Raw genomic sequence first — 17132 nt, 5'->3', positions numbered from 1 at the left:
CCTGTAAGTAAAGGATTCAACAGGGTGGTATGGACATGGAGAGGGGACAGGCTCCTGTTTCCTCTAAGAAGTCAGACTGAGACTGTCACAACATTCTTCCATTTTCCCCATCTTAATAGGGCTCTTTCCTGTCTGCTTCCTCTTATCCTTAATATTCACGTATTGTATCTTTTCTGACCTTCAGTGTTGTGTTAGGTACGTTATTAGGGTATGAAAAAAACGGAAACCATTAAATCATGATATACTAACCATTAAATAACGATACACTGAAATAGATTCCTGAGGATTCTATTACATTCTTAAAACTCACTGTAAAAAACATCACTGGAGCATATTCTCTATGTATCACATAAATTCTTCTGATAGAGAAACAGCTCAGATACCTTCATATCTGCAAATGAGAAAATACTGGAGGCTGCAGGTGTTAGAGCTGAATAGAACTGTGCAGATTTAAAACATTTCTAAATAGCAAAATACTTCATCATTGAAAATTCAGAAATGAGCAGCTACGAATTATTGAGAATTTAAATGCAGGCCAGGCACAGTGGCTCAAGGCTGTAATCCCAGCACTTTGGGAGGCCGAGGTGGGCAGATCACAAGGTCAGGAGTTAGAGACCAGCCTGACCAACATGGTGAAACCCTGTCTCTACTAAGAATACAAAAATTAGCTGGGTATGGTGGTGCACGCCTGTAATCCCAGCTATTCAGGAAGCCGAGGCAGGAGAATCGCTTAACTCGGGAGGCAGAGGTTGCAGTGAGCCAAGATTGCACCCACCACTGTACTCCAGCCTGGGTAACAGAAGGAGACTCCATCTCAAAAAACAAAAAACAAACAAAAAAACTCAAAAAATTTAAATACTTGGGTAACCTTTCCATTTTCACAACTCTCACAAAATAAGACTATTAGGGGAAAAAAACCATCCAGTATTGTAAAATACTTTTCCTGTTTCTTTGAAGAAATGGCAGTGCTCTGTACTCACTTTTGTTGCTACAGGAAATGAAATTCTGATTACTAGGGCCTACAAGGGATGCCAGTGGACTTGGGGATCCACTGTTTTAAAAACGTTTCATTCCTTAAAATCCTCAAGAGCTGCACTGTCCACACTAGGCTACTCAGCATTTCAATGGTGACTCAATTTTTATTTAAACTTAAAAATGGATATTTAATTCTATTAAAAAATTCTGAGCATGTTTAGAACAATTTCAAAATGTAAATTTACTTTCTCAGCTACAAATTTTATGGAATCTAAACAGCAAGAATGTCCAGTGAATATTTAGGCCACTGAGATGTGCTTTGTAGGTATAAATGTACACCAAATGTTAAAGACTTAATTCAAAAGAATGTAAAATACTTTGTTTTTCTATGATTATAGAATGACACATTTTTGATATGTTGAATTAAATATAATATATAATTAAAATTACACCTTTTTTCTTACAGGTACTAGAAAATCTAAAACTACATTACATGGCTCACATTATCTTTGTAGTGGACAATGGTAATCTACATGAAGTCCTGAAGTTGTAAAACTCATGACTCAGCCCCCAAATAACACTTTGTCTGTATCCCCTCACAGGCCAGTGAGATTTTGTCTTTTAAGTTTCTTAATGGCTCTTATTTTCATTTTTTTTCTTTTACTGCTGCGATTATAAAAGCCAATCAATCCTTGGGTTGGAAAGGGAAAGGTTGTATCACACACTATACTGAAGTTGTTTTCAGGATGCAAGTGCTATGAAGAGACAGCAGAGGGCAGTATACCTCCACAAACTAAAACAACTGGTCACTTCCTCAGATTTTTTCAAAATATTTCATTTTTAGATAATTGTTTTAAAAAAATCTCTATAATACTTAATATTTAAAAATGAAAGTGCAATTTTAATACATAATCAAATTGGATGTAAAAAATATACTTGTCTGTAGAAAAATAGCAAACTAAATCTTACCTTCATGACAACAGGTTTTTCAAAATTATAAACAGAATGTGCTTTCCTTTGAACAAACTTCTGAAACTCTGGGTAGAAAGCAATGACAACATTATACCTTCAAATAAGCAGTGGGGAAGAGTCAGAAAAAAGCTACTTAAGTCTCATCTCACCATTATAGACCATTTGAAAATTAAATGGCTCTTCCTCATAGATGTCATTTAAATGTTTCATTGCTATTATAAGACAGATTTCCAAGACTGATAGACCTATAGTAAAAGGGAAAAAAACTATCAGTTTAATAACACATAAGACTGAAAAAACTGTTCTCCAAATAGCAAAATACTTCATTATTGAAAATTCAAAAATGAGCAGCTACAAATTATTGAGAATTTAAATATAGTGAAAGATCTATGGTTTTGAGGGGTGAAGAAGGTCAAGATTCTAGATTTCAAATGTGTTCCAATCACTATTATCTATATAAATTTAAGTTACTTCACCTCCCTGTGCTTAGTTTTCCATATCTGCAAAATAAGGATATTTTTAAACTTTTAGAAATGTCACAAAGATTAGCGACAATATTATTAAGCACTCACCATATGGCCCACAGTAAACAAAATAAACTTCAATTTTTATGTGACTTTAAATCACACAGGGCCTTTGGATAGGCTTTATCCAGAGACTTCCTAAACTGGAAATTATATCCAAATATGTGTATTCCTTTTTTCCCCCTGGAGAGGAAAAGGTTCATTACGTTTGCAAAAGGAAATAACGAACCCAAAATGGCTGAAACCCAGCGAATGCTCTTCAGTAGCTCTTGATACAGTGATAACATCAGCAACGTAGTCTTACCTGGATTTCCAATGTGGCAAAAGAGGCAGAGTGTCAAATTTTTTTTTTCACTTTAAATGGGAGTGATAGTACCTTCAAAAGGACTAAGTTAAAGGCTATATGGATAGAAAAGTATTTTATAAAGTATTATGCCCATGTTTACTGTAATTTTAAAAACATTCCATTATCTAAATTCAAAGTTTTAAAAACCACAATTTAAAAAATAAGGCTGGGCTCTTACCATGTACAATATTTGCTTTTGAGTCCATGCTACACAGTTGACTTGCTTCCATTAGATCTATGGCAGTCATAAATGGGTGTGATGCTGTTACTCGATTTAAAGTAAGCATCTAGGGAAATGTGGATCAGAAAAACAATTACGTATTTACATGGGCATTTTGGAGATACCACTGTGCAAAACTTCTGAATTTGTATAGTCAATTCTTAAGGGAGAGTAAATATTAATGCTGAGGAAGGTATTCTCAAATTCAGTTCTATTAAAATACAGTATTTCAATTTGTGTGTCACATAACTGCAGATGTAAAGCATAAAAGAAGTTTTTGCTGCTCTCTCTAGCCCATCCCACTTGCATAACTTGTTTACTTAATGTTCGGAAGAACAGTATTTAAAGAGGAGTAGGTCAAGGAGAAGAAACTGAAAATAATTAAGAATACTTACTAATAAAAGCCCCAAACACAAGTCCAAAAGGCAGATCTATGCCTTGTTAACTTTTTCACCACCTAATCATCCAGCCACGTTAGTGTTAATTTAGATAGCAGTTAGCTGTTTTATGTTCAGTTATACAAAAGAGAAAAAAAATAGCACATTTATACTCAGGAATAACTCCCCTTGAAAGCAGAGTCTACTTCTCTTGTGCTGCTTCTTTAGTTTCCAAAAATGAACAGAGGTCCTGGAGCAGAGCTGCTACTCAAGTATTTGAAGATTTCCTTTCTTCCTTATTTGTATTTTTCATAAAAGTTAAATTTGGTCATTTAGGGTTAGAAGATTTACCAGATAAAAATGCATGACCTCTCCTTAAATTTCAATTTCAAATAAACAATAGTTTCTTAGTATAAGTATGTGCCATGCAATATTTGGGATATAATTATCCAAGAAACTCTCTCCTCCACCTTAACCAGGGCGCAAGGCGCCAATTGATTAGCTGGGCAAAGAGTCTGGCAATCCTTGTCCTTCATTCTCCTACTGGGTGGGACCTAGATTGCCAGTGCTCCCTCTCTTTCTCCTTTCCTTTTTCCTTTAATTATGAATTTTAATTTTTATTTTTTAATTTCATTTTTCCATAAGTTATTGTCATACGGGTGGTATGGTATTTGGTTACATGAGTAAGTTGTTTAGTGGTGATCTGTGAGACTTCGGTGCACGCATCACTCGAGCAGTATACACTGCATCATATTTGTAGTCTTTTATCCCTTGCCCCACTGGAAAACAATGTGGAGATTCCTTAAAGAACTAAAAGTAGAAATACCATTTGATACAGCAATCACACTACAGGGCATCTACTCAGAGGAAAAGAGGTCATTATGTGAAAAAGATACTTGCACACCCATGTTTACAGCAGCACAAGTCACAACTGCAAAATCGTAGAACCAACCCAAATGCCCATCAATCGAGTGGATAAAGAAACTGTGGTATATATATACTGCGGAATACTACAGAGTCATAAAAAGGAATGAACTAACAGCATTTGCAATGACCTGGATGAAACTGGAGACTATTATTCTAAGTGAAGTAACTCAGGAATGGAAAACCAAACATCGTATGTTTTCACTGATATGTGGGAGCTAAGCTATGAGGACGCAAAGGCATAAGAAATTTTTTTTTAACAAAGGCAACAGAGAATAAAAAATTAAATATCCATGACTACTTTCCCTGTTTAAGAAAATGATCTTAGAGTCCATCTCCTCCGGACGGGACTCTACTCTTCCCCACATAAAACAACCAAGCATGTCTATACTATTAGGTTGGTGCAAAAGTAATTGCCATTTTTGGCACTGAAAGTAATGGTAACTTTTCGCCAACCTAATACTGTATACTTCTACATATACATGTATTATACAACAGAGTAATTTTCAACTTTTATATAAATACACTTTCACAACTCTCTTCACTGTGAGGTTTTATCCATGTTGAGGCAGTATCAATTCTGGTTTATTCATTTTTTTGTTATATTTCTTTGTATATACCCACAATTATTCATTTGCTAATTTCCTATTGACAGACATCTGTCATTTCTTTTTTTTCCCCAATTATAAACAAGACTGCAATAAACAACCTTGGACACGTCTTCCTGTGCATTAGGTAACTAGAGTTTCTCTAGTGTAAGTATGTTTCTCTAGTTAACTAATTTGCTAAATTGCTCTCCAAAGCACTTACACATATTTATGTTGGCAGCAGTGATAAATATTAAGTCACAGTCACGATACCATCAAGCATAACCTTTAACCCTGCCACTAGATTGGCAAGAAAAAAAGTTTAATTGTAGTATTTCTCTGGTTACTGGAGAGGCCGAAAATCTGTAATCTATAATGAGCTTCCACAGTAAGACAATGACAACCAATAATGGGATGAGCTAAGAATATGAGTAAGCAGCCCTCAAAGTAGAATCCCATATGACAAAAAACAAGCCATTATTTAATTAATTACCATGAATTAAAAATTAATGGAAAAATGGCAGAACAATGGTCATTAATATTGACAATATTGAGGCAGAGATATTTTCCGGGATGGAGATACATATATATACACACACACCTCCTCTAAAAATTACTTGTCCTCAAATTCCTTCATGATAAAGACAGTTGTTGCTGAAAATGGCAGTATGCTTTTGACAATAGAGGGAAAGTAAATAGGGATAAAAAGACTTAACTTTCCTCAGCAAAAACAGCAATGAGGAAAGAAAACTTGTATGTAAACATGGGTGAACCATACAGCCAAGTAGGACACAAACTTGAAGCCAGAGAGCTTTGAATTAAGTCCTGGCTTTGTTATCTACTAGTAATGTGACCTTGGGCAAGTTATTAAGCTTTAAGGAGCCTGAATTTCTTTAGGGGTAAGAATAAAAAATAAGATTATTCCAATGGTCAGACATAATATAGGTACTACTAGTATCTACAATACTTGGCTCATATGCTGGTTAATAAATGGTAGCTACTATCATTATTATTCTATCATTATTATTAAAAATGACTTTTCTGTGAAACCAAAACTATCTTCTCTTTCAAAGGTATCTGCCATAATTTTCTAGAAATATTAGACTAAAACCAAATTACTCTTAGTGAAGAAAGTTAATTTTCAGAACAATTAAGTACTTCTTGTTTGATACTGGTATTATGTAAGCTTAAGACATAATTACTTGGCAAAACATCATAACCAAGTAGGATTTATTCCAGGTATATAAGGCTGGTTCAACACTCAAAAAATAATGTAATCAAATATATCAACAGGTTAAAGAGAAATATGATCATGTGAAACAAGAACAAGCACTTGACAAAATCCAACACCCATGTATAATAAACTCTCAGCAAATTACAAACAGATGAGGATTACCTCAACCTGATAATGAACATGTATTAAAAACCTATAGCTAACATCATACTTAATGGTAAAAGTTTGAATCCTTTCTTCCTAAGACTGGGAACAAGAAAGGATGTCCTCTCTCACTGTTCTAATTCAGCATAACACTGGAAATTCTAGTCATTGCAAAAAAGCAAGGAAAGCAATAAAAGGCATACAGATTGGAAAGAAAAAAAAAGTCACTATTTGTGAAAAATGTAATGGTCTACATCAAAAGTCCCAAGGAATCTATTAAAAAACCTCCTAGAATAAGTGAGTTCAGCATAGACTATAAGATCAACACACAAAAGTCAATCACATTTCTATATATTAAAGTGTATATATGTAATCAATCACATATTCTATATGTAATGAATATGTGGGAAACCAAAACTTCAAAACACCATTTACAACTGTTCTAACAAATTAAATACTGGTATACACATTAAATAACTACATCATCTGTGTAGTAAGAGCTATAAAATGCTGATGAAAGTAATCAAACAAGAAATCAAATAAAAGGAGATATGAACACTATTCAGAGATTGGAACACTCAATGTAGTGTTCCAATGCATGTCGATTCTCCCAAAATTTACCTACAGGTTTAATCAATTCCCATAAAAACTTAATTATCTAGTGAAAGACAGAAAATGATAAAAGTAGGCTAGGCACAGTGGCTGATGCCTGTGATGTCAGCACTTAGGGAGGCAGAGGTGGGAGGATGGCTTAAGGCCAGGAGTTCGCAACCAGTCTGGGCAACAAAGTGAGACCCCCATCACTATCAAAAACAAAAACAAAAACAAAGCAACAAGCAATAAAACAAAACTAATACAAACCAATAGCATGTGTAATGACCGCAGGTTTTTGCTGATATTGAAATGCTTCTGTAGTACTTCTTGCACACTTCTATCTTCTGAGAGATACTAAGGGCGGGGGGGGAAAAGCCAAAATTGAGGAAAGATGTAGTTTAAAACCCAAATATAATCCTGTGCCTTACTGGTTGGTGTGCCTTATTAATGCTATCTAATATTAATTCATTATTAAATAGATGTTGGTCTTATTTGTAGAACACTAAAACCAAAATAAAGTTTCCAGTCTACTGATTTCCTTATCCTGTTCTTTACATTAATTCAATAAACACTATGATAATACAATCCTTGCTAACCCCAAATTCCTACTTGAATAAAGGAAATACAGTAATACCAGTGAAATGAACAAAATGCAGCACAAAAACACAAGCGCATGAGTTACTGTACCTAGGGAAACAAGGTAAAGCACTACAAATAATGCTTAAACTGGATGAGACAAGAGATTTAAAAAAGAAGGAAGAGCATTCCAGTTACAGAGAACAGCATGAGTAGTAGGAAAATCATCACATATTGGCAGAAAATGAGTAGTCACGTACTGGAGTTTCAGTTACTGGCAAAGTGAATGTACAAAAAGACAAAGGCAGAAAAACCTAATTGGAGGTAGCTGTCCAGACAAGAGGTAAGGAGGGTCTGAACTATCTGAGTGGTAATGAAGACAAAAGAGAATTAAGACACTTATAGGAGATATATCTGGTAGAGAATTAACTGGTAGCAGAAGAGAAGGAAGGGTTTGAAAGGTAGAAGATAAAAATCAAAGATAATCTATGGGAAACAAAATGGCCTGTGAAAAGTGAAATGTGCTCAATAAATGAATCTTGGATTATCAATATTTAAGTAGTAGGTGGGAAAAGAGAAAAACTAAGAAAGTAAGAAAAATACCAAAGACTGGAAGAGAATCTAAGACACAGCAGAGATCTAGAAAACAAGGGAAGAAAGTTTTAAGAGAGAAGTGGGGTTCAACAATATGAACTACTTTGTAAAATTAAGATATATTTGAGAAGAGGCTAATGGCTTTAGAAATTCAAAGGTCACCAGGGCCTTTTGAGAAAGCAACATCTAAAGAGGCAAGTGACTGCAGTATATTAGGGTTGAATGGAAGGTGAGGCACATTGGCATTGAAGAAAGGATTAGATGAAAAGAGAGTAAATTCAGAGGTAGCAGAGCCAAGAAAGGCCTGGAAAAGATCGACATAATTTTTCAAAAATTATCTGCATGGAATAAGAATTCTTTTTTCTTAAAAAAACAAAAAAACCCCAGAAAACTAAGCATTTCTGTATTTTCTAGAGCTGAATTACATGTCTTTACTTTGTCCACTCTAAGAAGACCAGATTCAGAAGTAAGTTCTAGTCTACTGGAATGAAATTTTATACTCTCAGAAAATATATTATTAATTATAGTTCCCACTCCCTTGCTATTGTTTCTAGTCTTTGTATTTTAAAGGACTTCTGGTTACTATATATATCTTTTTCTATCACAAACAGGGTAGAATTTCCTTGGAAGTACACAGGGTGAACATAAAAAAAAATAACTTTTGGAAATTAAAAAAAAAATTTGTTTAGCTTTTCCACAGTTTTAAAATTGAAATATGGAAGATATGTGGCTAAATATCACAGGCAAACTATAGTCTTTGCTTCTGTAATCTGTAACTTGTAAAAGTTGATGTGGTAAAATCGGAGCACTTAGGAAAACTAAAGAAAATCCACCTGAGACAAAACTGATTTAAGAAATTTTCTCTGCAAGAATCAATTATTTTTAAAACCTGTATTTGCCTCTTTTTGACATGATGCTTCAAAGGTTAATCTTCTATACTCCATCTTCCTACTTTATCTCTTTATTATTAGTGGTTTGACTCCAGTCCCCCCTCTTTCTAAAAGCTATCACCTTCTTGCTTCTATAATTACTTACTCTGCTTTTTAAAATGCCTACCTTATCTACATGAGCCATTTAAACAAAAAAAAAATTGTCTAACATCGTTTATTATATTTTTAAATCCATCTTGATTCAAACACTATACCCTATTTGAGGATAAGGCTATTATCAACAACCACATGAGCTACAGTACTTTGGTAGATTTCATTTGAGGAGAATAAGGTATGATTCTTTTAAATGTTCTTTTTAAAGGATCTCTCTTATACTGCCATGCTAAGATAGAGTCTACTCTGCTTACTTATTTGACTCATTTGAAGTAGGGCTAAAACAAACCTTCAAATTAGGCAGGATATCAAGGTTCCATCTTATCCTGAAGATATTTTGTGGATGAGATTCCATGTGTGACCTGTTATCTGTATCACTGCTATTGGCTTAATCTTGCCATTAAAAATAACTTCCTGGATAATCAGCACTAAGAGAAAGAATAGCTCCCTTAATGCAGCTACCACCCTACTCCACAAGGCAGGGACTCTGACCATGGTGCTGACAGATTTTTCAAGTGAAGCTCATTTTATTCACATACCAAAGAGAGGCATAAGATAATCAAGATAGGGGAAGAAAATATTAGAACTCAAGAGACACAAACACCAGTGATGCTGCTTCTACTTAATGAAATGGACTATTAAGACTGTCAAAAAGATGACAGGATAGTGCTCACATTCAGGGGATTTAAGGTCTGCAACAAAAGTCCAGAAAGTAGAGTAGTTACACTATTAACATATAGTTACCATTTCCTAAGTCATGCAGAGTTATACTTCTTCACCAGTAACTCCCAGCATCCTCTTTATTTACAGACCCACTTTGAGATGCTCAGAATGCAATACAGTTGGGAAGGACGGTGGATGGAAAATGGCACAATGCAACCTGGACCATGTAGTTACCTTAGGAAGATTAAGTGTGAGCAGGTATGGAAAAAATAAGAGCCCATGTAAAGTACAGAAATTTAAATACTATGAAAGACTACATTTGAATCTCTAAAACAGCCAGAAAAATATACTGGTGGAATAAGACAATCAGTTCAGGAGTTGTAGAAGATGAAAGTCTGTGAAGCACTAAAAAGCAGACCTAAAAGCTGAAGATCCAGAGGTCTGGTCCATACCAGTCCCCGGTAAGAGGGGACAATGTGGGAGTACCAACTACAAAGAAAGTGCTCCTATAGATGGAATCCTATAATTAGAAATAGTATCAAAGACACTTGGCTCAGGTAATTGAACTATCCAAGTCTCAGGAATGATTAATTTGAGTGGAAGGGAGGATCCATACCTAATTATATCAAGGCATAGTATCTGAATTTTAAAGATGATGTGAGCTATTTTTACATACAATTATGTATAGTTGTATTAAGAAAAAGAACAAGGAATTATCAGTCATAACAATGGGAAAAAGTAATATAAACATATGTAGGCTTTGAGTCCTTTACGTAAAAACAATATATTTAGCATGTATATAAACTCTGCAATGTTATAGACCAAATAATTACTCCATAGTAGAAGGAAGGAGAATTGATATAGTCTTATGGGAAACTTCCACTGTTTATCATGTATTTTTTTGCACTGATTACATTTTGTTCAATAAACTTTTACGACTTTTTTAAAAAATGAAATGTGTCAAAATTAATAGTGCTTACATGAGCAGACTATATTTTATAATCAAAACAATAATCATTTAAAGAACAAACTAAATGCAAAATGCTTCCAATTTAGTATTAGTATGTAAGAATTCATGGTAAAAACACAATCTACTTGAGGTCAGGTGTGGTGGCTCACGCCTGTAATCCCAGCACTTTGGGTGGCTGAGGCAGGCAGATGACAAGGTCAGGAGATCGAGACCATTCTGGCTAACGCAGTGAAACCCCGTCTCTACTAAAAATACAAAAAATTAGCTGGGCGTGGTGGCAGGCTCCTGTAGTCCCAGCTACTCAGGAGGCTGAGGCAGGAGAATGGCGTGAACCTGGGAGGCGGAGCTTGCAGTGAGCCAAGATTGCGCCACTGCACCCCAGCCTGGGCAACACAGCAAGACTCCATCTCAAAAAAAAAAAAAAAAAAAATACAATCTACCACTACTGCTTTAAAATAAAACAATCTTTTTTATAGAGTCACTGAATATAGACTGTGTAATTCTATTCAAAGATCTAATTATCCTTACCAGTATTTTAATATTATCAATCAATTTTTCCCAATTCCTTCAGAGCCAGGGACTCCATATTATTTTCCACTCTCACGAGGCCAATATTTTTTGAGATTCTACCATAAGGGACTTATTCATTAACAATGTTTTTCAATTAGGTTATTAAATACACATACACATGCATACTTCCTCCTTTCTCTTTGCCAACTGAAGCTTCTTGACAGCATAAGATTAAAATGCTAGTGTGTTGAGAATATTTTAAGCACAGGTAAATTTATAGTCTCAAAGGTGTGGCAAATCTTTAAAACAACATATGAACCTGCCTTTGTATCTAAGATTCTCAGGTCTCCAGGGACTGAGAGATGTGATCACCTAATAGATAATATAACCGGAGGTGCCACAGTCTGTGCTGCCTCTTAAGGCCCAACAAAGTAAAAGCTGAAATTGCTAATGAAAACTGGAAGAAAAAAAATCCACACAGAATAGGTATGAATCACTAACATTTATTTATCATTATTTACTATTTATTATTGCTAAATATGTAAAATATAAAAGTAAATTATGCAAATTCACTAATAAAATTATCTGAAATATAAACCACATATAGATAAAACTAAAGCCTCATTAAAGTTTACTTCAAACTAATAACATAAATCCTAAAGCTTAACTGTAATGTTCTTTTGAGATAGAACTTAGCAGATACGACATTTCAACTGTTACAAGAAAATTTTAAAAAAGCATATAATTTGTATTCCTGTAGCTTTATCCCTCAGCAATATTAGAAACTTTGTGTTAATTTACTAATTTCTAAAATTTGTGTTTTAATTGCTTTAATTCATATAGCAAGGAACATTTAGTTTTATTGCCTTTAAGTTACCTGAACATTTTCATTCCACTTCTCAGCAAAAAGCTTGTCTGGAAATTCTGCAGGTAGAGATAACTGTTCTTTAAATATTTTAACATACTGTGGAAAACCAAATGAATTCATTAAGTGTATCTGCCGGTGAGAAAATCTTGACTTCACTCTTTTTTCTAAGAGTTCCAAAATATCCTTAAAAACAAACAGAAATCTCTATAAGCAAGATGAATGTTTAAAAAAAAAAAAAAACTGTACCAATATTAGAGATATAAGTAAACTATCACCTATAATTAGTAATGTTTAGTCTATAACACATAATTAAACATTTAAAACATTTTATGCAAACTAAATAATCCCCCTCCAGGCAACTGCTGGCCTGGTGATGTCATGCCTTTTTCCTACCATGTTACTCTCAGCTAATCTGTAACATTCCAAGACCCAATATGATTGTTTAAAAAAACTGACTATATTAAATAGCTATATGTCACAGTAACAACAAGAGTGTCAGTAAGGAATTCTGTACATTCTATGAAGAACTGAGATTAAAAAATTAATAGCATGATAGGTAGCAGAAACCAACTTTAGGAGAGGAAAGTGCCAGAAATGCAACATGGCATTTGTAAGTTATCTTCCGGCTTTTTATTTTTTATTTTTATTTTTTATAGTAATGCTTTTAGACTTTATTTGTATTTGTACTATTTTTCCTTAGGAAGAAATCAGGAATCAAATTTACCGTCAAAGAACACTAAAAACCAAAGGATAACTAATATGTACTGCTTGCAAGGACATACGAAGTGTTCTTAAATGAAGAAAATACTTCCACAAAACTGATAGGCATTCAAACTATCCAAGATATCAAAAGCACAATAGGTAAGTTATCTTCCTAAGTCACATAAATTGCAGGAACTGTCATTCCTAAATCTCTTTTTAATATTGAACTTGAGGAATTTTTCAAAATATATTATAGTACACAGTATAATGTATATAATATATATAATTTATATATGTATATATACATCTACATATATAGTATAATATATATTATTTAAGTTACACTCCAAGGTATACAACCAAGACAAATGAAACCAGGTAACTACAAAAAAAGTGTATGTGAATGTTTGCAGCAGTACTATTTTTAATAGCTTCAGAAATGTAAACAACCCAAATGTCCATCAACTGATGAATGGATAAACAAAGTGTGGTATATCTATACAACAGAATATTATTTGGCAATAGCAAGGAATAAAGGGCTGATATATGCTGTCAACCCTGAAAACATGTTAAAGAAGCCAGTCACACAAAACTATACGTTGTATGATTCAAAAATTACTATACAGTCAGAAAGTGGATTAGTAGATTAGTGGTTGCATAGGGCTGTGGAGGGAACAGGGGATTTGGGGTGACTGCTAAAAGGTATGTGGCTCTTAAATTGTGGTGATAAAAGCACAACTCTATAAATAAAAACCCTGTTAACTGTATAATTTAAATGAGTGAACTGTATGGTATAAATTACATCTCAATAAAGCTGTTTTAAAAAGCCCCCACCCCCAAATATGAACATGATGTCACTGTTGTTTACATTTCTTAAGCTATTAAAAATAATACTGCTACAAACATTCACATACACTTTTTTTGTAGTTACGTGGTTTCATTTGTCTTGGTTGTATACCTTGGGAGTGTAACTTAAATAATACATATTATTTAAGGAATTACAGCTAATATAACAATTATATTAGGGAAATATATTTTTAGAGAGCCCTTATTTCCTAAAAATACATTCTAAAACACTTACTGATAAAATGATATAATGCCTAGTTTTTGCTTCAGAATAATACAGGAATTAAGGGAGATGTTGAGGATAAATAAAACTAGTCTGTAGTAATTGAATCTTGGCAAGGAGTGGAGAAGGGAATTCAGGGCTTATTATTTATTCTTTCCTATGTATATTGTTAAAATGTTATAGAATAAAGTTTTTTAAAAGGGGAGTAGTTTAAGCCCAGAACTATACATTTCCACATCTAGCAAGATGACTCTCATAATACCTAGGTCAAGAAATCATGATATAGAGGAAAGAATTCAAGTGATCAAAACGGGATCATGGTTAGTCTGGGAAGGAGGACAAGAAAGACTAACAGCCTGAGGTAGGAGGCGCGAGGGTGAATAAAAAATTTTGAATGTTTTTATGAGGTCAAAGAAAAGTATAGTGCCAGCATGAGAATTAAAAGAGAAGAAAGGTTATATTCAGAGATTCAGATATTGCACATTTATCTTCTATTAAGAAAGAGTTCTAGGTCACCCATATAGGTAGACAGTAGAAGTAATATCAATACAAGCAACAATTAAGACCCTAAATTTGGGAATGAAAAGAGATGGAAGTAAATAATGTCTTTGTAGTAGGCAGTAATGACAGAAGTTGGCAATGTGGGCATAAAGGAACTAGTAAAAACAAAACAAAACCAAAAAACAAAAATGGAATTACTCCCAATGGGGAAGAAGATGCTTGCTGGCAAAGTCACTACTCCCTCTATATATCTCTCCCTATAAACATGGATACACAGATAAAATTATACTTGAGGCCAGGCGCAGTGGCTCACACCTGTAATCCCAGCACTTTGGGAGGCCGAGCGGGTCGGATCACAAGGTCAGGAGTTTTGAGAGCAGCCTGGACAACATGGTGAAACCCCGTCCCTACCAAAACTACAAAAATTAGCCAGGCATGGTGGTGTGTGGCTGTAATCCCAGCTAGTCGGGAGGCTAAGGCAGGAGAATTGCAACCCGGAGGTTGCAGTGAGCTGAGATCACGCCATTGCACTCCAGCCTTGGCGACAGAGCAAGACTCCATCTCAAAAAAAAAAAAAAAAAAAAAAAAAAAAGAAAGAAAGAAAGAAAAAAGATTACACTTGAAAGAACTACACAGTTGGAGAATTATATATATACACAATAAAAAAAGAACATCTGATAACACTGCTAAGAAGTTACTGACATTTTATTTGGTTCTTCATCGGGTCAACAACACTTGCCACAGCCGCTTCCACCCAAAGGAAGTTGTTTTTTTTTTTTTTTTTTTTTGGCAAGAAGGAGGGTGCTTCTTTGATCCTTGTCATAGCCTGCTGCTTTTGGCAAGGAGGAATAAAGATATGTGGAGCACTAGCCAGTGATGTATGAGGGGAGTTTATACTAAAGCCATACATCATAAGCTCTAGAGCACAGGGAAAGAGGGGCAAATAACAGTGACTCTATAGAGAAACAGCACTGGAAGGAGGACTGTTAAAATATGAATTAGTAAAAAGTTTCACTTTTCTGAAAAAGAAAAAGGGCTGTACGAAAGGAGATGTGAATGTATACATGTGCCTGAATATGTCTGTGGAGAATGGAGGGGGAAGAGGATGGCAAGCAAGCTATGGAGGCACGGCAGTTATAGCATGAGAAAAGAGATAACTGTGCTATGGTATGGACGTGGTTTGTCCCCACCAAATCTCATGTTGAAATTTAATTGCCAGTGCAACAGTGGGAGGTCACTGGAGTGGACCCTCATGAATAGATTTAATGCCCTCTTACTGGCCTGAGTTCTTGTTCTCATGGGGATAGATTAGTTCTTGAGACAGCGAGTTGTTATAAATTGAGGTTCCAACTCCCATCTGGTTCGTTTTTGCACATATCTGCTCCCCATTTGACCTTCCACCATGTCATGCAGCATGAAAGCCCTTGCAACAAATCCAGTGCCATGCCCTTGAATTTCTCAGCCTGCACAGCTGTGAGATAAATAAACCTCTTTTCTTTAAAAATTACCCGTCTCAGGTATTATGTTATAGCAACACAAAATGGGCCAAGGCACTCTTCAATGCCAGTTTATCTGAATTCAGTAAGGAAGTTCATGCTACAAGTGTGTAAGAAGGTAAACACAAAAAGGCCTGTATAGCTGTCCAAAGGTACACATGGTTCAATACGTACAGAGCCTTCACAAAGCAAAGTGATAGTGATATTGAGACTATAGTTAAAATCATTCTAAAATATCCTATGGAATGAAAAAGCCACTATCTACTGTCAGTGCTTGGTAGAATCTTTTCCATTTCTGGAGACGTGTACTTTGAAAGTTGGAATAGTATTATTTAGAGTTGATTTCAATCCTGTTCAAAATATGGAAAAAAAATCTTACAACAAAAACTATTACCAAGTTTTCTCAAATACTGGTGGGATTACTTAACTGCCTCATTACTTGATAATGTAGAAATTATATTTATTAGCATAATCTGATTTCACACTTTTTTCTTCAGTGATTTCACTGGGGGGAGGGAGGTATTCATTAATGGGCTAAGGTAACCATTAACCTGTTTTCCTAAATTTGAATTGAAAAGCAGGATAAATACACCAGGCACTGCTGAAACAAAATTTTTAAAATGCCTAATATAATGACCTAAATAAGTGAAAAAAGACTAGTAGTGTCAGCAATTAAGCTTGAATTTTAAAATATTATAATCAACTTTTTTAGTGAAGAAAAAGACTTACCAATCTACATGTAAGGCCAATAACTGCTATTGGGGTCTGTGCAGACTGAGAAATGTCAAAAAGATTATAGAGAAGTGTTTGGTTTTTATGATGAGCAAAAAGATCAAATTCATCTAATATGAAGATCACTGGGCAACTGCTAGTTCGGTCACCTAAGATAAAATAAGAGCATTACATTATCAAGAAATTATATCCACCTTTCCTAAATTTCCAAACTATTTACTATATTTCAGTTTTTAAAACTCAATTCTACAAACATACTGATAGCCTACTTTGGGTAGGGGATTTACTGATGCATATATATTCATTCAACAGAAAAAAAATATTCAAAGAACAAAGACAGCCCCGACTGCTCTCAAGAAGTTCAGTCTAGGCTGGGCGTGGTGGCTCACGCCTGTAATCCTAGCACTTTGGGAGGCCGAGGCGGGTGGATCACCTGAGGTTGGGAGTTCGAGACCAGCCTGACCAACATGGAGAAATCCCATCTCTACTAAAAACACAAAATTAGCTGGGT

General features: G+C 34.7%; 1 protein-coding gene across 8 annotated transcripts in view; it reads right to left on the bottom strand.

The window, feature by feature from the left end:
* The window catches only part of ORC4 (origin recognition complex subunit 4), a 90589-nt gene that overhangs the window by 4136 nt on the left and 69321 nt on the right, over window positions 1-17132 (bottom strand). For 7 of the 8 annotated variants that reach the window (XM_050752199.1, XM_050752201.1, XM_050752203.1 and 4 more), the window contains 6 exons: window positions 16619-16770; window positions 12131-12304; window positions 7165-7251; window positions 2996-3104; window positions 2097-2192; window positions 1945-2012 (listed from right to left, as the gene is read on the bottom strand). In XM_050752199.1, coding sequence (XP_050608156.1) covers window positions 1945-2012; window positions 2097-2192; window positions 2996-3104; window positions 7165-7251; window positions 12131-12304; window positions 16619-16770 — 686 coding nt within the window. The remainder of the gene's footprint in view (window positions 1-1944; window positions 2013-2096; window positions 2193-2995; window positions 3105-7164; window positions 7252-12130; window positions 12305-16618; window positions 16771-17132) is intronic. The other variant, XM_050752204.1, reaches the window with a different exon arrangement.

The sequence above is a fragment of the Macaca thibetana genome, chromosome 12 (assembly GCF_024542745.1).
Source record: "Macaca thibetana thibetana isolate TM-01 chromosome 12, ASM2454274v1, whole genome shotgun sequence".
NCBI classification, from domain to species: domain Eukaryota; kingdom Metazoa; phylum Chordata; class Mammalia; order Primates; family Cercopithecidae; genus Macaca; species Macaca thibetana.
The sequence above is the reverse complement of the archived record's forward strand: the minus strand, read 5'-3'. Positions and strand labels throughout refer to the sequence as shown.